The following is a 24,228-nucleotide window of genomic DNA, read 5'->3' as shown; positions in this document are numbered from 1 at the left end:
ACATGTATGTGTGTGCTTACACATGAACATATATATCTACCACACACCTCTCTCTCTCTCTTTTTCTTTCTCTCTCTCTCTCACACACACACTAATTGTTGATGCTATGCTTAGCTGGCTTGGAAAATAAACTCTCTGAATCCTCTCCTTCCCTTTTCAGTGAGCATGGCTTCTGCTTCTGGTACTTCTCTAGTATAGTAGTCAAGATCACCAAAGATGTTGTAAAGTCAAAAGAATTCAATGGGGATTCCTCAGTTCTCAGATTATTAACCACTAAATATTCTTTTTTAAAAATTTCACCATACTGTATCTCCTCTAGATCCTTCTGATGGACTTGTTTTTCCATTGTGGATGCAGCATCAGGCCCACTTGTCTTCCCCAGTATCCCTGTGATAATATCTCCATGATTAAATATTAATTATTGCTTATGCTTATTACTTCTGTAGCCCATATCTTTATGCCAGACCATATTTACAAATCCCAGAACCACACACTGCTTGACATTTACCTAGTTGTCCCACACATACATCTCAAATCCAGTGAGTTAGACATTGAATTCATGAATTTATTTTGATGCTCTAAAATAATGATAGTTTGTCCTTTGTCTTTCCTTGCATACATCTCCATACTCTCATATCTTATTCTGTCACATACATTTTTCTGGAGTGTTTTTTTTTTAATTATTTATTTATTTATTTGAGAGTGACAGACACAGAGAGAAAGACAGATAGAGGGAGAGAGAGAGAATGGGCACGCCAGGGCTTCCAGCCTCTGCAAACAAACTCCAGATGCGTGCGCCCCCTTGTGCATCTGGCTAATGTGGGACCTGGGGAACCGAGCCTCGAACCGGGGTCCTTAGGCTTCACAGGCAAGCGCTTAACCGCTAAGCCATCTCTCCAGCCCTGGAGTGTTTTTTATTTAATTCTCTGTCCCTGCTACCTTAATCTGTGCTTCTCATAATTGATTATTTAGTTAGACAACTATGAAAATTACTCATGGTTTTTCCACACTTGTGGCCCTTTCTGCTACTTTGTCCCTCAAGCTGCTAGCAAAATGAGCTGCCCACTATCTTGTTTAAAAGAACAAAATGGCTTGCCATTGTCTGTGGTGAAGTCCAAATTTCTTTACTTGACATAAAAGTCTTTTCCTCAATGCCTCTTCTACTTACCAAGTTTTTTCTTCCAGCCCTCTCTCCACAAACACCTTCAATTTATCAGTGAGATTTTTGAGATTTCCTGAATAACCATATTGTCTGGTGCCTTTATGTACTAGAGACATTGTAAGTACCAGAATGCTGTTTTCCTTTCAAGGGCATTACTGACCCATCATTGCCTTTGTGAAAATTAGAAACCAGTTATCCAATCCAGACAGTTTTGTGATGATCAGACTGGAGAATAATAGAAAAAGAACATCTGTGCTGAAGCGGCTCATGCTGTGGTGCGCTGAATGCCAGCTTCAGCTCAGCCTCTCTGACCCCTCTGCTGGAGCAGCTGGGAGTGAGCATCCTGTGTAGCGGACTACAGTAGCCCTGTCCCCCCTTCTCCCTCCTCCTGAAAAACTGCATATTTTATTGATGTTCTATCTGGAATTTCTACCTTTCATGTATCTGTGGGTTTTATCCCTTAATTTGGCCATCAAAACCTTGGAAAGTAGAAGAAAGCTTTGAGCCCACTCTCCATAAAAATAATGTGCCTGGAACATGCATATTACCCATGAACCTGATATTAGAATCCTGGCCTAAATGTCATTAAGCTTTGACTGTGCCTATGATGGTGCTTGTCACTTAGTAGGCTTTGCACAAATGTAGAATGTTGAGAGCATTGCCCTACAATCTTCTGAGATTTTTCCACTATGTTCACATTATTTCCTTAAAAACTGATCACCTCTAACATATTTAACATAATTTTCTCATTTCTTTCTTGTCTATACTTTATGTTAGACTGAAATATTCCAGGGTGTGCACTGCTCTGTTCATGTGGCTACATTATCAGCATCTGTCAGTAACAAGCATGTAATTGACATTTGAGCAATGTTGAATAGATGCGATTCAGTGATATTAACTGGTGAAAGGTCACTCAGTGATAGTGGACTGAAGTTTATTCCGTATTTCCTTCATCAAGAACTCATTTTCTTAAATATGTTATGGTCTGCATTCATATATGTGCAAATATATTTGGATAAGTCATGAACTTACTCTTGAGTAGAAATGAATGAGCTGGGGTTGGAGAGATGGCTTAGTGGTTAAGTGCTTGCCTGTGAAGCCTAAGGACCCTGGTTCAAGGCTCGATTCCCCAGTACCCATGTAAGCCAGATGCTCAAGGTGGCATGTGTATCTGGAGTTTGTTTGCAGTGGCTAGAGGCCCTGGTGCACCAATTCTCTCCCTCTCTCTCGTTCTCTCTCTGTCTGTTGGTCTCAAATAAATAAATAAAAATAAACAATATTAAAAAAAAAGAAATAAATAATCGGACTAAATCTATTTAAACTAGTATATTAAAATCAGTGCCTACATTGGTAGGTATTAGGTACAATTCCTCACATACTTTAATATTTTGTAAAACATTTGTTCATTGGTCATTGTAAGGAGGAGAAACAGATCTTTGCTGGGTATATTTAGATACTGTGCAACTCTTCTGTGAATTGGAACCTATTAGTGAAGAGATAGGAATTACTTTTCTCAATTTCTGAGCTTACTGAAAAAAGCCAGCCTTTGTCTCCAGATATTTGTGTGACTTTCTCATTCTCCTGCAAGGAGCATTCCCAGCTTGGTTCCATCAGTACATTCTGCTTGCTTGTTCTTCTACCTTTTGATCTCTTTGATCTAGGGTATGTAGACATCTCCTCACAATTCAGCACTTATGGGTTCATGGTTCAGGACATCATCTAGATTGGAATCATGCTTCTTTAGTTGTAAAATTCCTCATTCCTTTTCTTCCTAGAATTGTTTCATTAACAATCCAATCCCTAGCTTTATAAACAATTCCTTTTTAAAAAAAATTAATTTAATTTAATTTAATTTTTTATCTTTTCACATTTTTATTAACATTTTCCATGATTATATAAGATATCCCATGGTAATACCTTTCCCCCCACACTTTCCCCTTTGAAATTCCGTTCTCCATCATATTACCTCCCCATAACAATTCCTTTTGACTCGAAAGCTTCCTACAATTTTTTTTAAAACTAAAACCATCTATTTTGCCTGTCACATTTGCCTGTGTAACTGAAGACTTCATGGGCATGAACCATACACATAGTTTCCCTTTCCTTTAAAGACAGAGCCAAACTCAAATCAGAGCTTAAAAGATGATTTCCACTATCCTCTTTTTATGAGTCTTCCTCTGGGCAAGTCCATTTTTAAAAATTTTTTGTTAAACCCAGCTGCTTGTTCTCTTTCTTGGACTCACTTAAAGCTTCACATTTCTTCTATGTTGTAGAGCTTGTTTCAACTCCACATTAAATTTCTTGTCCAAGAATTTCACTTATTTTTCTTAGACATGTTAAAAAACTGACAGTTTTGTCAGGGTGAGCAAAAAGTGGGTGTTTTGGATTATTTGAATTGGATTAAAATATGCTAGGGCCCATGTTGACAGTAGTATCAAAATGAAGTCATTTTTGTATAGGTTCTCTAAGCAGCTAATTTTTAAATTTATTTTAATTTATTTTTATTTTTTAATTTTTATTAACATTTTCCATGATTATAAAATATATCCCATGGTAATTCCCTCCCTCTCCACCCCCACACTTTCCCATTTGAAATTCCATTCTCCATCATATTACCTCCCCATTACAATCATTGTAATTACATATATACAATATCAACCTATTAAGTATCCTCCTCCCTTCCTTTCTCCACCCTTTATGTCTCCTTTTCAACTTACTGGCCTCTGCTACTAAGTATTTTCATTCTCACGCAGAAGCCCAGTCATCTGTAGCTAGGATCCACATATGAGAGAGAACATGTGGCGCTTGTAAGCCGCTAATTTTTAAAAAAGCATAAATCTTCTGTTATTCAAGTGGATAGCCCCCTGCCACTAGACATATGCTATTCAGTTTCTCAATAGCTTTAAATATCTGGTTCAAAGTCAGAGGGGAATTGTGTTGGTTATTGAAAATGTTTTCCTAAATTCTTTGGTGGAATATGGCTGTGAAATAATTAATGTATTAACATGCTCATCATGGAAATTTCTTTTATTAATTTTTATTTATTTAGTAGAGAGAAACAGAAAGAGAGAGAGAGAGAGAGAGAGAGAGAGGGTACACCAGGCCTCTAGCCACTGCACACAAATTCCAGCCCTCATTTCCATCACAGCAATTTGAAAATACTGCTTTAAAAATGTTTCTATCAGGGCTGGAGAGATGGCTTAGCAGTTAAGGTGTTTGCCTGCTAAACAAAAGGACCCAGGTTTGATTCCCCAGGACTCACTTAAGCCAGATGCACAGGGTGGTGCATGCTTCTAGAGTTTGTTTACAGCAGCTGGAGGCCCTGGCATGCCTATTCTCTTTGCCTCTTTCTCTTTCTCTCTCTCTCTCAAATAATTTTTTTTAAATAAAAAAGTTGCTATCCTTTAAACTAAACTAAAAATGTGAAATTTTGATTATGTAATTAAACCAGTCAGGTTGTGAGAGGAGGGAGTTTGAAAGAACTTGGGAGAGGACTAAGTATCTTGGAACCTTTGGGAATCCAAGGGTTTTGGATCTTGGATAACTTCCATCTAATGATTCTACCTAAGTCTTTCCTAATAGATTTCATTTTGATGTTTACAATTTCAGAGCAATAAACTAGAGGAGAAAAAGCGACTTCAAGACAAGCTCAGAAGAGAAGCCTTTAGAGAGCACAGTCAGCAGTAAGTCAATGTTCTCAGAAGTTTTGTCTGTACAAGCACATCATTCATTCAGCTTTTTTTTTTTTTTGTGGTTTTTTGAGGTAGGGTCTCACTCTGGTCCAGGCTGACCTGGAATTAACTCTGTAGTCTCAGGGTGGGCTCAAACTCATGGCGATCCTCCTACCTCTGCCTCCCAAGTGCTGGAGGCGTGCGCCACCATGCCCAGCTTTCACTCAGCTTTTGATTCTAGATAATGACAGCTTACCTTCTGTTACTGGATTCTTGCATTATATTATTTATTAATCTGAACTCTGCCCATCTCTGAGAATCAGAGATTGGAGACATCTATACTCATCTAAGTATTCTCTAGTAATTGATTAACAATGATCCTGTTAAATTTGAGGAATTCATTAGTACAAATAAGTTGGTGGGCTTGATTCCAGGGTCTTCTGATTATATGGACTTTCAAGACACTGATATGAGGGGGAGGTTGCTTCAGATAAAATCCCTAAGAAAAATCAGGAAAAAAATTTTTTTTTTGTTTTTTTTCATCTCTAAACCAGAGTTCAGACAAAACCAAAGAACTATATTTCTGATCCTATATTAATTCTAAATAAGAATCAAGCAGATCTCTATTCAGAAATCTTAGCTCCACTCCTCAGTTGTAATCTTGGACAAACAGTTAAACTGCTTTGAACTTCAGTGTTTTGTTCATTTGATCTTCATTTTCATAATAAAGATGATGCTCTCTGTCTCATAGGCATAAGGATTAAATATTAAACAGTGCCTGGCTATTCCTGGGGTTTGGAATGCAATTTCTTATAGGTCCTCATTGGACAGAATTCTACGACTTGGTAGAGACTGTAGAGTAGATTTCTGCTCCCACCAGAACTAGTAACTGGACCCACACTTTCCTCTGAAATGCTCACTGACAGCTTCCTGTTCTGTCTCCCCAGTCTTGGCCTTTATTATAGGAGTTAAGTTCTTCCAAGTGTTGAAGTATATTTGCATGTAACATCTTAGTGTGTTTCTTCTCTAAGCAGAGTATTGGTTTTCCTCTGGATTTTCCCTAGCACTGAAATGATTCTGCCTCCACCATAAGCAACCATTTTTTGCTTTAAGACTGAGAGAAGAATGAAAAAGAAAATTCTGAATTCTTTTCTTTTTAGCAAGTAAAGTACAGTTATTAGTTGAAGTTGTAGGAGCGTGTCCTTTGGCAAGTTTAAAACATGCCAAGATAAAGAAGGAGAGATTCTTGGAGTTCTCAAAGGTTGGAGGTTGTGCTGCCCAACCTTTTTCTTTCAAAGTCCTCAAGTTCCTTGCATTTACATTTTACTAAATAGTAAAGACCAATCGCCCTCTTTCTATAAAGAAGAAAGAAGGCTTTGCTCTCAGCTGCCTCACACGCTATCAGTGGAGTTGAATTCAATTACACGCACATTTCACTCTTGCTCTTTCTTCTGCTTATCATGAAAGTCCCAGTTAACCAGGAAAAAGAGAAGTTGGCGAAAAATGAGAAGTATCTCAAATTGATTTTTAAAGCCTATCGAGAAACACAAGAAGAGGTATAGATGTGTAAGTTTTTTCCTTTTAGGAACACTGTGTTTTGAATTACCTCTGAAATTAAAAGACCAATAGCTCATGAAATAATTGACCATTACATCACTAGAAATATCAAAAGGACCTCTCAACCAGGTTATGGTGGTGGTGGTGAGGGGGAAGGTCTAGGAATTTTAACAGCACAAAGATTTCATCATACCAACTAGGCTGCTTACCTTCTACCTGCCAAATGACATTCTCTCAAAGCTGTCAAATGGAGGAACACAAAATAGAAGCCCAAAGAAGCAATTCTTTCATAGAAGTCAATACCTTGCTAGTCACAGCAAACTGTGACATGTGGTTCTAGCAGTAGACTAGGAACAGTGTGTTTTTCCTGTTGAGAAGGACAGCCATGGGCTGGAGTAGACTGAAAATCCAGTTATTAGAGAAAAGGCTCATCATGGCCACCTGAGGCACCCGGAGCATCTTAACACATTCTTCCTTCACACCTTGTTCCTGACTCCGTTCATTTGCTTCTGATTATTTTTAGTGTTGTCAATTATTTAGCTAACAGGCAGAAAACTAGGCTTTTATTGACATCCAAAGGGACTCTCCTGAGTGTAATAATGAAGGCAGTTTATTGAATGCCTGTGAGGGTGCTTTCTAATTGTACACATTAATCTGTCTATGCAAGCTGGCTGAAAACACACAAGCAGATTGTACATGCAGATGGAGCACACAGGATGGTTTTTATGAAAAGACCTCTGGAATGTTCTGTAATACTGTCTTTTCCTTAAAAATCGAATGACTGTGACTATTTCAATTGGCGGCTGAGAGCAGACCAGATTAATGACGCATTAAGTCTGCCACTCTGGCTGGGGACAGACTCCAATTTCACAATTCCAAATGAGTTCTAGGATTCTTGAACCTGAAAGCAGAGGGTAAAAATGGGCATTTAACCTTCGCATAGTTTTCACCATTATCTTTAGTCTCCGTGAAACTGTTTACTGCTTAAAAAATTCAAAGGTGATTTTTTTTCTTTTAGTCAATATTGCAGTAGATTCAAGATTTGAAATAACTTCCTTTTCGCTATCAAAGAAAAATGTTGTATTTCAGGCTATTTAAAACACTGGGTAAAATGCAACTCAGTATTTTAAATTTAAAATAATAATTGCTTGACAGGTGTTGTAGCCATTTTTTCTAATTGTGTGTTTTTGGATGAATGTTGAGGTGAGTTTGGATTTTAATCCAGTTTAACTAGTGATGGAATGAGGTAGGATGGAGTGGGGCAGTACAGATGTGGTTTATGTGCAGGTGTTATGAAAATGAAACTTTTTTCATGTGTATATGTGTGTTATGCCTGCATGTTTATATGTATATAGATAACTGTATACATGGGTATGCATTCACAATTGTGTATATGTGTGGGGAGGTTAGAGGTCAATGTCGGATGTCTTCCTCATCTGCTCTCTGCCTTATAATTTGAGATAGGGTCTTTCAGTGAACCTAGAATTCATGGATTTGGCCAGCAAGACCTTGGGATCCTCTTGTTTTCGTCTCCTGAGTATTGGGGTTACAGGCAAGCATCTCCACACGCAGGTTGTGAAAAACCTTTTATTGCAAATTTCCATACATGTACATGATGTATTTTGATAATAATCCTTGCCAGATACCTTATTTTAGCCCCCCCATCCATTCAACACCCTTTACTTTCTAATTAGTCCCCCTTCTACACTGATGTCATTTATTTTTGAATTTCTCTATCATCCATGATGGCATATTCATGGGCCCAATATCATGCAAATCATGTGCAAGTAACAATAGTAGTTGTGAGGTCATAATTGTAGTAGCCACTTCATTTCCACAGGACAGCATCCAAAGTACTCCTCTCCATCTTTCTTTCTACCTCTTGAGTCTTGGGAGCATGATAGAGATGCCTCACATAGTGATGAGCACTCAACTGTCACTAGCTTTTGATGAGCTTTGAGTCTGCACAGCAATTACCCCTATCTACAAAAAGATGTTTCTTAGACTAAAGGTGTGGAGAGCACTAATCTATGGGCAGAAACATAAGTATTTAAGCACAATTTGCTGGACACAATATATTCATTTAGCCAAGCAATAGTAGTAGCTTCCTTCTACCTTTCTACCCATAATCTTTTATTTTTTATTATTTTTATATTTAATATATATTAAATATATATATGTATGTATTTATAGACAACTTCTATACTTAAAGACAACAAACCATAGTATTTCCCTCCCCTCCCCCACTTTCCCCTTCATAACTGCTCTCCATCATTTACCCTCCCTCTCTCCATTAGTCTCTCTTTTATTTTGATGTAATCATCTTTTTTTCCTATTATGAGGGTCTTGTGTAGGTATTGCTAGGCACTGTGAGGTCTTGGATATTGAGGTCAATTTCTGTCTGGACAGTTGTATGTAAGGAGTGGTACCTTTCCTTTGGCTCTTACATTCTTTCTGTCACCTTCCACATTGGACCCTGAGCCTTGGAGAGTGAGCCATAGGCTATTGAAGGCTTTTAGTACCAGGCATAAGTTCCTTCCCATGGATCAGGGCTCAGATATAATGAGAGAGCAGTTGGTTACCCCATAACAGTCATGTCACCATTACATCAATGGGAACATTTTGTCTACCTGGTCCATTTTATAGCTCACTGTTGGCTAAAACTATTGATGTCTTTTCTCCTCCAGCAGCATGCATCACACATTCCAGTAGGGAAGAGTCTTCTAGCTTAGTTCCAGCTTGACTTCTTAGTGTCCTACAGCCAAAGCATGTGGTGTCTTCAGAGTGCTGGTTTATTTTGGGGGCCTTGAGGACCTTCCAGACTAAAAATTCACTGGGGAGTATCTCACCCCTGGAACTGGAGTTTTCCTATAACAATCTATGGCTTCTGGGAGCAGCATACCCAGTTATTATGTGGATGATGGGAATCTGAGCTCAGATTCTCAGGCATTGTATCTACTGAGCCATCTCACCAGTCCCCATGGTGGTTTTTATTAAAGTGTTTTCTGGATGCATAAGAATTGGTTATGTTTCAGACACCTAAAATGGAAGGGGCTTGGAGAGATGGCTCAGAGGATAAGAGCACTTGTTTTATAAGCATGAGAACCTGAGTTCAATCCCCAGCATCCAGGTAAAAAGTTAGACATGGTCACACATACTTGCAACCTCATTCCCAAGGGGGGCAGAAACAGGAGGATCACTGAAGCTCTCTGGTTAGTGAGTTTAATTAAAAAACAGGGAGTTTCAGGTTCAGTGAGAGATCTGTCTCAGAGAAATAAAGTAGAAGAGTGTTAGAGGAGGATACTTGATATTTTCCTCTAGCTTCCACATGCACATGCACATGCACAATAACACACACACACACACACACACACACACACACACACACACACAAATAAAATCTTAATTCTTATTTTTTTGGGGGGGGTAAGGTTTTGCTCTAGCCCAAGGTGACCTGGAATTCACTCTGTTGTCTCAGGGTGGCCTTGAAATCATGGTGATCCTTTTTACCTCAGCCTCCTAAATGCTGAGATTAAAGGTGTGCACCACCATGCCTGTTCTTGTAATTCATTTCTAACAATCATTTAAGAGATTAGCTTTTATGTAGTCTTAAAAGCATATAGTACTTAGCTTTTTCAAATCAAAGTAACAAGATGCTGCAATGTAATTGAGAAACCAAGTGTCAGGTTCCATATTAGACATATAATCTAGTCTTTTAAAAAATTTAACTTTCAAATCAAAACTAGGGATATATGATTCCTCTTTTACAGATGAAAGCTTGTGTAATTGAAATTATCCCAAATCACAGAGACAGTAAGTGGGATAGTTAAATTTATATCTCAAATTTTGAGAGATTATGAAAAACACATAATTTGGGAGTAGAGTACTATGAAGGCTAGGGATATCAGTGTAGAATAGAGTGATGAACACTGTGGCACCAGGAGCACTTGTGATAAGGACTGCTGGAAAAGGTAGATCAGCTCAGAGAGAAAAACTTGGTCACTTTTGACTTCTGTTTCTTCCTACCAACTTCTGAATCTTTCCTAGAGTTAGAAAAAGAAAAGCTGAGGAAATAAGTGTATTATTTGTCCAGTCATCACATATGAGTAATCTCTTCTTTCTAGGCCCAACCTAGAAAGTGAGTTAGTCCCATAGTTGGTTTGATGTAGGGTGAATGAACAACATTTAAGCATTCCTGAGCTGTATTCCTCAAACATTAGTCTCAAGCATTATTTGAGGGCACAAGAAGCTCAGTTCATAAGACCTTGGGTAGAAAAGTTCCTGGAACAAACCCTATTTCCTAGAATGGCCTTCCTGTTCCTAAATTGTCCAGCCTCCCCTCCTGCTTAGCCCTATGATTGCAATGTTGGGGACATTTTCTTCATTGCAGTCATTGGAATCATGCATCTCTTTTACTTCCACTTGAATAATAATGTGTGCTTAGTTCTTCTGAGACACATCTTCATTTATTTTAGTTTCCAATAGCTGAGAATCCAGACAGATCTGCTGAATAGGCACACTTTGGCCCCAAGTTTGCTTTCTAATGTGCTCAGAAAACTTCTAATGCCCTTCATGGGAACTTCTGAAAGATACTTAAGGGCTATATTGCTCCCTTATCCATATGGTAGGCTTAAATCCAACCTGAGTTTTCTAATTTATGTAAGGTGACTGGAAAGTTATCGGAGTCATAACTTTCTAGTTTATGTTAATGAAGTGAATTTACAGATATAAAAATCCTGTATCTGTTTTGTTACTAATGAGAGTGAATAGCTTATGAGAAATATGGTCTGAGGTAATTCTTTATTGCTGAATGTTAAATCATGTCATGGTTAAGCCATATCATATTTCTACTCTGAAGATATACTTGTGGGTGTTAACTCATGCAATTACCTCTGCCACTATCCTCATGTTGGTGTTCATCACATAATGCTTGAATCACTATGCCCGCTGTATTCCCTGGTCTGTCTCTAGAGAACTACAGTATCTTTGCTACTGATTTTTTTGCCACCAGTCTCTTCTCTTGTCTCAAATTTTGTTCCAGTTAGTTTTTTTTTTTTTTTAAAAAAAAAACATAGTTTGGGTTATGTCACTGCCCTGTTCTAAAAGATTTGATTATTACCTCTTCCTAATGCCTAAAAATTGAATTTCAGACTCCTTAGTCATACTTTAAGGAACCATGAAGTGGCCTTGAAAGATGTCAGAAGGGACTGAGAGGATTCAAGGGGGAAGAACAGAGCAGTTCTCATGTTGTCATGGACAAGCAGAAGTAATCATGCCTAGTAGCCAGGATTTGGGGGACTTTGGTCACTGTTATGGTTTGCAGAAGATTCAAGTGCTTTTCTATGTTCAGACATGTTAAGGAGTCACCTTATGTTTCTGTCCCATGGCAACCTCTTCTGATGTTAACATTATGTGAAATTGCTTATTTTAAACAGGAGAATGACAAAGTCTAGGCATTAGTACCGGTCAGCTTTCATCTTTCTCAGCATGAATCAGTAACCAGAAAAGGTAAATGTTCAATAGTGCTTTATCACCAAACATTTTACCATTATTATCCCATTGCTAGAACCTTGCATCATCAATGTTCCCTTCTTGGGAGGGTAGGGGATCTGGGACTACATTGCCTTTATTTACATACTAACTTCTCTCTTCTTGGAAGATTTTCTTTAACCTCTTAGAGCCATTGTTTCTGCATAGGATGAGTAGCTGCTAACTCATAGGAACATTGATGGATACAGTCTACATGAGACAGCAGCATCAGGAGAGATGTTGAGACAAGTGAACTCCAACAAGGACAGAAAGAAGGAAGACAGAATAGCTGATCCCAGCCTTTGTGCCAAAAAATAAACCATGTGAGACTCTTTTTGATCCACAAGTTCACTAAGAATCCCTGGGCCCAGAAGGTACCCTGGTAAACATACCACACATGGGGAATGTATACCCATCTTGGAGGCAAGCTACCTGTACAATCTAATTTATCACTCCTACGTGTGTGTTTGTGTTGGAGGTGGGGAGGGTCCAAGAACCTGGCTGAAAAAAAAAGCATCAGAAAATGAGCTCTAGCCAAACAGTGAACCCAGAAAAGAGGAATACCGAGATGTCCGAAAAATTTGAACCAAGAGTATAGTGACATTTATGGTATAAATATGTAAGGTTTCCTTTTCCTATTCCTACCCTCCCTTTCTCTTCCCATCCCCCTACCTCCTGCCTGCCTTCCAAAGAATAAACAAGATAAAGTTTAAATTGTATGGTATTTCAGCACTGAAAAAGGCAAAAGCAAAAGGGGGGGGGGGATATGAACTACAACAAACATTTCCCTTTGTTGTATAAATTAGGGTTTGTAAATTCCAGGCAGTGATAGAAAACATATGTATGTGTTTACTTACATGTCAATCATACCTACAAATGAGATATATGAAAACATGAAATTGAAACAACTGAAAATTTGATCATAACAACAAAAAGCAAGAAAGGAAAGTGGAAAATTTAAAATATTTTATTTATTTATTTATTTATTTATTTAACAGAAAGATAAAGAGGCAGAAAGAGAATGGATACACCAGGGCCTCTAGCCATTGCAAATGAACTCCATACACGTGCCACTTTGTGCATCTGGTTTGACATGAGTACTGGGAAATTGAACCCTGGTCCTTAGGCTTTGCAGGCAAGTACCTTAACTGCTGAGCAATCTCTTTAGCCCAAGAAAAGTGGATTTGTGTTTGTTTGTTTTTGAGGAAGAGTCTCACTCCAGCCCAGGCTGACCTGGAATTCACTATGTTGTCTCAGGGTGGCCTTGAACTCATGGAAATCCTCCTACCTCTGCTTCCTAAGTGCTGGGATTAAAGACATGCAACACCATACCTGGCTTGGAATTTTTGTTATGAAATTTTATTATAAAATATAATAAAGCAAAATATTAAACCCAACAAGTTAGTACATATAAAAGGTATATAAACCATGCTTATTTATTAAGATAAAATGTCTTGAGTAGCATAAAGTAAACAACTAACAATATGATATTACAAGGGACATATATTAAAAAGTTAAAATCAAAGGCATGGATAATATATCCATAATGTTAATGAAAATAGGCAGATATAGCAATACTGATATGAAACAAATTGAATTCTAGGTGAAAAGTATTAAATATTTTATGAAGATAAAATATATAATCCCAATGTAAATGAGATATAACTCTTTAGTAACAGATCTGAAATATATGTAGAACAAAACTATTAACATCTCTAATACAAAGCTTGGATTGTCAAAAAAAATTTTTTTAAGTAATTCTCCAAGAAAACAGATCAAATGAATAAACCACTGACATAAGGAAAGCAACGAAATAACAATTATGTGTTTATGTAGATATGGTACACTTATATCCAGTATATGAAAACACATTTGTTATACTGTCTTAACATCCATCACATTGTCCATCCAAAAGCTCAGAGATTGTCAGTACATTTCCTCCACCATCTCCACAAACATAGAAAACCACAATCCCTGATGAAAATGTAGTAAAATTAGAAATTATGTAACAAACAGTTTAAAGTCAACTGAGTTAAAAAATTTAAATACACTTTTTTTTGATCCAGGATTGCCACTTTTTTATTTAAGATTTTCATATAGGAAAATAGTTCATAAAAAGTGATATTATACTGATTTTGGCAAATTTTATTACTAATTTCTACTTAATCCTTTAGTAAACTAATTTGTACACCCTCTCTTCTCTGTGTTCATTATCTTCTTTTTTATGTTTATTATTATTATTAACAACATATTTTACATGGGTACATCATGTGTTGGTTCCTGCTTTTCCCTGATCCCTGCCCCCATTCCATTGGAGACCCTCCTCAGTGGGGTTGCATGTATTCCCTATAGGGTTGTGGTTTATGCGTTGTGGAAGCAGCAATCAGTTATTTTGGGGGAGGGGAGGGAAAGCCTCTGGGCATGATGTCTCAATTTATGGGTCTTACAGTCTTTCTACCCCCTCTTTTGCAAAATTACCTGAGCTATGGTGGGTAAGTTTTAAGTCTACTTCATTGATGAGCTCATAGGAGCCTCTAGATCTCTGCTTTGGTAGGTGTTGAGTGTCCTTAGGGTCTGTCTCCTACACCCTGGCGCTGATTATCAGGTTCAGCATAGAAGCAGCACTCTTGCTCATCTCCCCATTCCTCTGTGGATTCAGCTGTGGCTTGGTTGAAGTGCGAGGGGTAGTTTATCTCCTCTGGTCTCACTACCTTCTGAAAAAGAACATATTCCCCAACAGAGAGTGAAGCCAGCATAGTTGAAATGGGACAAACATTATTAATTTAGGGAGAATTTAATGTATGTAACCTCTCTTTTATCCAAGACTAGTGAGAGCTTGATAGTGGAGAGTGTAATCTTGGTCTCATTAGGGTTCTGACCTGGTTTCCAATTCCAGATATGGGTTCCTTTACACTGAGCAGATTTCTTAGCCAATCAGAGAGGTATTGCTTACCCACCGAGGCTGTGTGCCACTACTACACTGGCATGTACATCGTGTCAGGATGTTTGCTTCTAGGTAGCTTAGACCTCTGGTTGATCAGACTGTTGTTGGCCACTTTCCCTTAGTAGCTCATGTAGTGCTTTAGCACTAGACAGGCTTCTGGGGCCTGACTTTCTTCTGCATTCCAGCCATGTCTCTCCATGCTCTGTGTCAACAGCATATGGTATCGTCAGCAATAGGATCTTAGCTTTTACCTGAGGTGGGTAATCAAGTGCTTTGACAGAAAGCTGTCTTGATTTGGGGACCTTGTAGGCCTCTCTAATCAACAGCTCAATGTGGGTAGCAACCAATCTCTGGTACTAGGAGTTATAGGTCAGTGAAAGAAAAAAATTCTTTTTTTATTTTATTTTATTTATTTATTTTTTTATTTATTTGAGAGCAACAGACACAGAGAGAAAGACAGATAGAGGGAGAGAGAGAGAATGGGCGCGCCAGGGCTTCCAGCCACTGCAAATGAACTCCAGACGCGTGTGCCCCCTTGTGCATCTGGCTAACGTGGGACCTGGGGAACCGAGCCTCCAACCGGGGTCCTTAGGCTTCACAGGCAAGCGCTTAACCGCTAAGCCATCTCTCCAGCCCGAAAAAAATTCTTTTAAGCTTAGTCTTCATCCCACCCTCACCAGGGCCCTACTTTTCAGGTGCTCCTCCTTTACCCCTTTTGAAGGTTATATCTTTTAAGTTATCTCCATGGATAAAGGTCTATGGTACCAGCTTAATTTGGATTTAATTTTGTGTTTGTTTTCCTCCTTTACCCTTCCCCTCACCCCAAACTCTTCCATACCTATTATCTGGGCCTTGAGTTGTCCATCAGGTATGTCAGCAACTCTAGCAGGTCTAGGTTAGGAACTGCAGATAAGTGAGACCATGCAGCATTTGTCTTTCTGTGATTGTGTGAGTTTTCTGAGTATGATCTGTTCCATGTCTGTCCATTTTTCTACCAACTTCATTGTATCATTTCTTCTTACTGCTGAGTAGAATTCCATGGTATAAATGTACTACAACTTCATTATCCATTCATCTAATGTTGGGCACCTGTGTTGATTCCAGTTCCTAGCTATAATGAATTGAGCAGCTATAAACATGGTTGAGCAAATATCTCTCTAGTGATGCATAGAGCATTTATGATAAATGCCCAGTAAGGGAATTACTTGGTCTGTTGGTAGCTTTATGTCCATACTTCTCAGGAATTTCCATGTTGATTTCTATAGTGGTTGTACAAGTTTACATTCCCACTAACAGTGAATGAGGGTTCCTCTTTCTCCATATCCTTGCCAACATTTGTCGTTGTTAGCTTTCTTAATGATTGCAATCCTTACTGGAGTAAAGTGGAATCTCATGGTTGTTTTAATTTGCATTTCCCTAGTGGTTAGGGATGTTGAACATTTTCTCAAGTGTCTGTTAGCCATTTGTAATTTTTCCTCTGAGAACTTCTTTTTTTCAAGGTAGGGTCTCACTCTAAACCCAGGCTACCTTGGAATTCAATATGTAGTCTCAGGCTGGCCACAAAATTCAGCAATTCTCCTACCTCCACCTCCCCCGGAGGCAGAGAAACAGAGAGAATGGATGTGCCAGGACTTCCAGCCACTGTACATGAACTCTGTACACCTGCACTATCTTGTGCATCTGGCTTTGCATGAGTGCTGGGAACTCAGACTTGGGTCATTGGGGTTTGCAGGCAAGTGCCTTAACTATCTCTCCAGACCGTTTTATTTACTTTTATACATAGTCTAACTATATTGCTCAGGCCTGGAACTCACAATTATCTTCCTTAGCCTCTTGGGTGTTTGGATTATAAGCATGAGCACTATCTTGAGTTTAAATAATTTTTAAGTAACCAATTGGGAAAAATGAAAACCCAAATTATCATTACCTTGGGACAAAAGAATAAGAACTTTTAAACTATGACAGGTATGGCAAAGTGTTTTTGGCATTGTAATGGATGGATAAACTGGATGCTTCAGAAATCTACAATTATATCCATGTCCATATGTAAAGTTAGTATTCTGAACTTTAGCTATGGATGAAAGTATCTTTTAAGACAAGGATTTGAAAGATGGAAAATTTGCCAATTTGTATTGGACCACCTTATAATTATTAAAATATAATTAAGAAGGATGGTTTTTACAAATATAGGGTAGAAGCTATATTCTAAGCAATACACAAATCTCAGAAACAGCAAAGAGAAGTGTTTCAGTACATAAAAATTTTAACTTTATAATAGAAGACATAGTGAACAAAATTAAAATAATAAGTAAGTGATAACCTAAGAGAAAATAGTTACCTAGGATACATGGGTTATTCCCGAAGAATTCTTATACATGATAAGAACAAGCCAGCTCTAGGAAAATTGATAAAGTACTTGAATTGGTTAAAGGGGAGAAAATATTGAGAGAAATACAAATACAAAATTTACTATTTCACTATGAATATAAATATATTGCTATATTATCTCTAGCATTAGGTAAGATCTTTCATTTATTAATTTTAATAGTGAGCATCTGGCATGTGTCCAGCTCTGCAGTAAATTCTGAGCATAAATTGTGAACACAGTAAATATGGCTCCAAATATGGAAATTCGGATGATAAACAATCTGAGAATGGACTTATATTGGATCACGGGTTGTGATAACTCCTGTAAAGGAGCACAGTGGTAGAGAGATAGTACAATGAATGATTGAGAGTAGTCGGGTGAAAGGGTAAATCTAACATGATAGGGAAGACATGACTCACAAAGAAGATGGCATTTGAACTGAAGATAGAAGAAGCAGCAAGACCATCCATTCTGAGAACCAAAGAAAAAAGTTCTTGGCTCAGGGATGGCAGACAGGGTTTCAGCAACCTGAAAAGAAGTTGGTGTATAGCCAGGAATGGTGGCATATGCCTTTAATCCCAGCACTTGGAAGGCAGAGGTAGGAGGATCACTGTTAGTTTGAGGCCACCCTAAGACTACATAGTGAATTCCAGGTCAGTCTGGGCTAGAGAAAAACTCTACTTTGAAACCCTTCCCCCACCCTCCCCCATAAAGAAGTTGGTGTATTAGGGCTGAAGTGAAAAATGGAGACAAGATTATGAGGTTGATGAGAAGGGCAGTACTTAGAACAATGGATCATAAAGAAGTTAGATTTTATTCCAACCCCAAGAAAGAATGTTCACATTTTTTCATTCTAAAGAAGTGACTACTCAGGTTGCTGTGTGGAGAATAGATTTAAGAAGGTCAGAATGGCAGGAAAAGTTACTGAAGGCATTATGTAGTGGACCAGATCAGAGTAGGTGGTTGTTTCAATTAGGGTAAGATCCAGGTAAAAAAGAGAACATACATATATTTTATGACAACTCAATGTGACTTGTTATATACAAGATTGGGAAGAAGGAAAAGTCAAGGATGACTCCCAGTTTCTGATATGCTGATGTATTGTTTTGGATGAATAATGGTACCATATACTGAGATGGGTACTAATAGGAAAGGAGCTTTATTTGGGAATTAAATATCTCAAGGTTAATTTTAAATGAGCTAATTTTGAGATTCCTTGGAAATATCATGTAAGCAGTTGCTCATATAAGTTTATAAGGAAATATGTGGATTATGTAAATTTAGGGATTACTATCCTATAAATATAAACCTTAAAAATATATAGAATTGCTAAAGAAAAAAAATGGGAATTTGAGAAGTCCAAGACTGAGAATCATCTCTATCATTTAGATTGGAGGTAGGTGTGGAAGAACATCTAAGAAGCAGGGTAACTCGAGGCAAGAGAGACAGCTCCAAAAAGAGAGATTTGCCAGTTTTCCATCGCTGCTGAAAGGTCGAATGACAGGAGTCTCAGTATATGTGGCTAGGAGGAAATCACTTGGGATCCTGACAGGAATGATTTGTGTGACAGTGAGCATGGAAACTGATTGGATTGAGTTTGAAAGTAAACAGAGATATAGATATAATAGAGATAGCATTTATCAAACTCTTGAGTGATTTCAGAAGAAGAGAAATAAAATGAGAATGAGATAGTAATAGAATGAGGCATTGGAATTAATTAATTAATTAATTATGTTTACGTGGTAGCATGTGTCTTGAGTTTGTTTTAAGTAGCTGGAGGCCCTGGTGTACCCATTCCCTCTATCTGCATCTTATTCTCCCTTTCTCTCTTAATAAATAAGTTAATTAAATTAAATAAAAAATAGATTTCTTTTGAGTCAGGGTCTCATTCTAGCCTCGGCTGAGCTGTAACTCACTCTGTAGCCCTAGGCTGGCCTCAAACTCGGGGTGATCCTCTGATTTCAGCCTCCTGAGTGAGTGCTGGGACTAAAGTCACATGCCACCATGCCCAGCTTACAGATATATTTTTTTTAAAATTGATCATGTTTATGTAAAGATACAAAAAGTTCAGAGGAAGAGGGATAGGCAAGTCAGAAAGGGAATGACAGAAGAGATAATCTCCCAGGATATATTGAAGAAGACACTAGAAAATGGAAAAACATCCCATGTTCATGGATTGGAAGAATAAATATTGCGAAAATGTTTATCTTACCAAAAGCAATCTAACAATTTAATGCAGTCCACATCAAAATTCCAATGACATTCTTCACCAAAATAGAAAAATGATCCTAAAATTCACTTGGTTGTACAGATAAACCTCAAATAGCCAAAACAATTCTGAGCAACAATATGGCTGGCAGTATCAGCATGCCTGATTTTAAGATTCATTACAGAACCATAGTAACCAAACAGATATGTAGGTCAATGGAGCAGAATAAAGGACTCAGATATAAACCTCGGAAGCTGCAACCATCTGATATCTGACAACAATGCCAAAAAGGCTCATTGGAGAAAAGTTATCTTATTTAACACATGGTGCTGGAAAAACTGGATTCTATATGTAGAAGATGAAAATAGATCCTTATTTCTCTCCATGCATGAGAATTGAGTCAAATGCCTCAATATTAGACTTGAAACTGAAAAACTGCTACAGGAATAAGTAAGGGAAACATTTCAACATACAGGCAGAGTCAAGGACCCCAGTCACTCAAGAGGTAAGATAACTAATCAACCACTGGGATCTCATGAAATTAAGGAACTTTTGTACAGCAAAGTAACTGTGAGGAGAGCAACAAGTCAGCCTACAAAATGTGAGAAAACTTCCACACCTATACATCTGGCAGATGATTAATATCTAGGGTTAATAAAGTACTCAAAGAACTAAATAATGAGAAATCAAATAACTCCATCATAAAGTGATATATAGAACAGAATAGAGTGTTCTCAAAAGAAGAAATAGGTTTAGAGAGATGGCTTAGTGGTTATGGCGCTTGCCTGTGAAGCCTAAGGATCCACGTTTGACTCTGCAGATCCTACATAAGTCAGATGCACAAAAGTGAGGCAAGTGCAAGGTCGCACATGCCCACAGGTGGCACAAACATCTGGCATTCAATTACAGTGGCTGAGGTCCTGGTGTACCAATTCTCTCTCTTTCTCTTCTCCTTCTCTCTAAAAAAAAAACTACTTTGAGATTATATCTCACTCCTGTCAGAATGGTTATCATCAAGAAATAAAATGACAATAAATGCAGATAAGGGTGTGGGGAAAGAGGAACCCTTCTTCATTATTGGTAGGAATGTAAACTGGTACAGCCAATGTAGAAATTGGTGTGAAAGTTCCTGACAGCTAAAAATAGATTTATCATATGTCCCATCTATGCCACTTCTTGGCATGTACCATAGAGAGTCTATTCATTATTAGAGAAGTACTTGCTAAACCATGTTTATTACTGCTCTATTCACAATAGCTATGAAATGGAAGTAGCCTAGATGCCCTTCAGCTGATGAATGGGTAATGAAGATGTGGTATACTTATCCAATGGAGTTTTATTCATCTGTTAAAAAAAGAAATTTACAGGGAAATGGATAGATCTCAAAAAATTATATTAAATGAAGTAACAAGGGTCAGAAAATCAAATGCCACTTGTTCTTGCTCATATGTGGATCCTAGCTTCAAGTTTTTAAATTTACATGTGAGTTATAATAAAAGTCTGTAGTGAAGACCAGAAAGCTAGAAAGGGGTTATGAATGATGGAAAGGAGGGGAGGGCTTAAGGACAGGGTATAGTTTGTATGTCAGTAGAGGAGTACTGGAGGGAAGGGTATAAGGGGAAGGGATGGAGAAGACGAAGGGGTGGGAGAAAGGTTAATAAAATTTTAAGATTTATGAATGAGCCATATGGAAACCTACTTCTTAACTAGCTAATAATATATATGTTAGAAAATAGAAAGTTTGGGTAGGAGTATCTGTGGAGGTAGACAATGTTGTGCCCAGAAGTCATAGCTTGCTATTAGAAAAAAATTATTGCAGGGGAAGTATACCTTCCAGTGAGTTGTTGGCCTAAGAGGCCCATGATGCCTCCAAAACTTTACATGCTAAATGCCAAGGCTCTTGGTTGTTCATATGCTTGAGCTGTAGGTGACTGAGAAATCAAGCTGGAGCTGAGCTGGAAGCTTCCTCCCCATTGACTAGCTATCAGTATGCCAGAAAGACCTATGCAGCCTGTTTGTGGAGAAATTTCATCAATGGTCTTAACTATAAAGGATCCTACCAACTTTATAGATGGCTGGCCAGGCCAGATTCAATGGTGACATGTCTGTTATGGGGGAAACCAACTACTCTCTGTTGGGACTTGTGGCCCAATCCTCAAGAGGGAATTCCTGTCTGGAACTGAAAACCTAATCAAAAGCCTATGGCTGGGGAGGTCACAAGCCCTAGGAGGGAAACTACTACTCTTGTCTGGCTAAACAGATATATTATGCCTACCAAACTGCCCTCTAAATACTTAGACATTTATGCTTATATATTAATTCTATTCTGTTTGGTTAGAAAAGCTTCTCTTTTCAGATGGCAGTGACCACTGGGGTCTCACAACTCACCAGTGCTGAGCAGAAGTGCCAGTGCAGTGTTCAGCACTGAGACATTTCTACCACGCTCTCCAGAGCTCATGGACCATTGTGTAAGGGTGGCAAAAAAACGTTAGAACGATAGGAAGAGGAGGAGGGCTTACAATACTGTCCTCCAGACACAAAGTGGCCTTAATATTTATGAACTCACAGTGGCTGATGTTACCTACACAAGATTTGCATAATAGGAAGGAAAAATGATGATATCAAAATAGAAGAGAAACTAGTTGGGAAAAAAGAAGGGATTCAGTGGAGGGTGGGGAGGGGGAAAAGGAAGTGTGTTGGGAGGAGATTATGATCATTTCACATTGTTTATATTTATGACAGTTGTCAGTAAAAAGTTTGCAAATCAAAATAATATCTAAGAAGCTATGTATAGACAGGTTACTGAACATATATAATCAAGGGATTAACCAATGATCAAAAAGAAATAGACTGGCATGGTTCACACATAACTTTAATCCCAGCACTTGGTAGGTAGAAATAGGAGGATCACCATGAGTTTGAGGCCATCCTGAGACTACATAGTGAATTCCAGGTCAGCCTGTGTTAGAGTGAAATCTTACTTTGAAAAACAAACAAGCAAAGTAAACAGAATTTTATTATAACTGATTATAACTGAAGAAGTACTCTCTAATATATATTAACATATGATCTGCACATGTTTACATATATTTGTATTTCTGAGGATTAAATCCATGGTCTTGTGCATGTGCGGCAAGCACTATACCACTGAGCTATATTCCCAAACCTATAAAGACTTTTTTTTTAAATTTATTTATTTGAAAGCAACAGACAGAGAGAAAGAGGCAGATAGAGGAAGAGAGAATGGGCACGCCAGGGCTTCCAGCCACTGCAAATGAACTCCAGACATGTGCACCCCCTTGTGCATCTGGGTAACGTGGGTCCTGGGGAATTGAGCCTCGAACCGGGGTCCTTAGGCTTCACAGGCAAGCACTTAACCACTAAGCCATTTCTCTAGCCCTAAAGACTTTATTTAAAGGATATGGGGGTACAAAAACAGAGAGACTTGAAGATTCAATTTTGGGGGAGGTTAAATATTTATATTTCTACTCTCAAGAAAGTATGGGGAGATTGTCAGCTGAGAGAGCAAGGTGTGGGTTAGAATAAACATGTTGAAGACAAGAATTCATGAGTGAAACAGAATAGAATTACTGAATGAAGCCAGAGTTCATAAATTTCATGTGAAGCTGTTCTCCATATTCCATTCTTTTTCATACTTCCTATCCCTAGGCCCCTGATACATACCTTTTTGGTTTACTGCCTTTGGTATGGACCTAGAGAATCCAATGGACTTAAAAAATTTTATTTATTTATTTTTATTTATTTTTTTGAGAACAACAGACAGAGAGAGAAAGAGGCAGATAGAGAGAATGGGCGCTCCAGGGCCTCCAGCCACTGCAAATGAACTCCAGACGTTTGTGCCCCCTTGTGCATCTGGCTAATGTGGGTCCTGGGGTATCAAGCCTCAAACTGGGGTCCTTAGGCTTCACAGGCAAGCACTTAACCTATAAACCATCTCTCCAACCCAATCTGAGATATTTTTCAGACAAATATGATGGATGGAAAAAGGGAAGAAAGTTAAAAAACTATTCCAAGATTTTTTTTTATTCCAAGATTTTTAAAAAATAAATACATTACAGTATAAAAGCTTTACAAGAAGTATAGACAGATGAGAACTCACGGTGAGAAAGGGGGTTAGACAATGGTTTAGAGATCCTCCAAAGATTGAAAAGTGAGAGTGTTTGAAAGAACAACCCACGATAGAAATTGTCTTCAGTAGTGAGATTTGCTGTTTGGTAGTTTGAAAGAGGACACTTGTCAGGGGCAATAAGGTTTAACCTATGATGTTATGTTGTGGTTTAAATTTGAAATGTCCATCATGTGTTCTTGTGATGAAGGCTTGGTCCCCAGTGCAGCAATGCTTGTAACTGTGGCTTTGGGGAAGTAATTCAATGATGAGGGTTCTGATCTCCATCACTGAATTAATCCATTTGATGGGCTTTTAGGAGGTAATAGAAAGTTAGGAAGTATGGGCTAGAGAGATGGGTTAGTGGTTAAGGCACTTTCCTGCGAAGCCTAAGGACCCAGGTGCAATTCTCCAGAACCCATGTAAGCCAGATGCATATGGTGGCGGGTGGGTCTAGGGTTCCTTTGCAGTGGCTGGAGGCCCTGGTGTGCCATTCTTTCTCTCTTGCCATGACATATATATATATATATATGTATGTATGTATGTATATTTTCTTTTTCTCTCTCTCTCTAAAATAAAAACAATAAAATATTTTAGCAAGTTAGGAAGTAGGACCTACTTGAAGGGAGTGGTCACTGGGGGATGCACCTTTGAGGACTTTA

The 24,228-nt window shown here is 38.2% G+C and overlaps 1 protein-coding gene across 2 annotated transcripts in view; it reads left to right on the top strand.

Annotated features, from left to right (window-relative positions):
* Window positions 1–24,228, top strand: part of Epsti1 (epithelial stromal interaction 1) — a 149,012-nt gene that overhangs the window by 43,689 nt on the left and 81,095 nt on the right. For both annotated transcript variants that reach the window (XM_045145827.1, XM_045145828.1), the window contains exon 5: window positions 4,772–4,845. In XM_045145827.1, the coding sequence (XP_045001762.1) occupies window positions 4,772–4,845 (74 nt within the window). The remainder of the gene's footprint in view (window positions 1–4,771; window positions 4,846–24,228) is intronic.

The sequence above is a fragment of the Jaculus jaculus genome, chromosome 3, assembly GCF_020740685.1.
Source record: "Jaculus jaculus isolate mJacJac1 chromosome 3, mJacJac1.mat.Y.cur, whole genome shotgun sequence".
Lineage (NCBI taxonomy): Eukaryota > Metazoa > Chordata > Mammalia > Rodentia > Dipodidae > Jaculus > Jaculus jaculus.
Note: the sequence above shows the minus strand (reverse complement) of the source record. Positions and strands in the feature narration are given on the sequence as shown.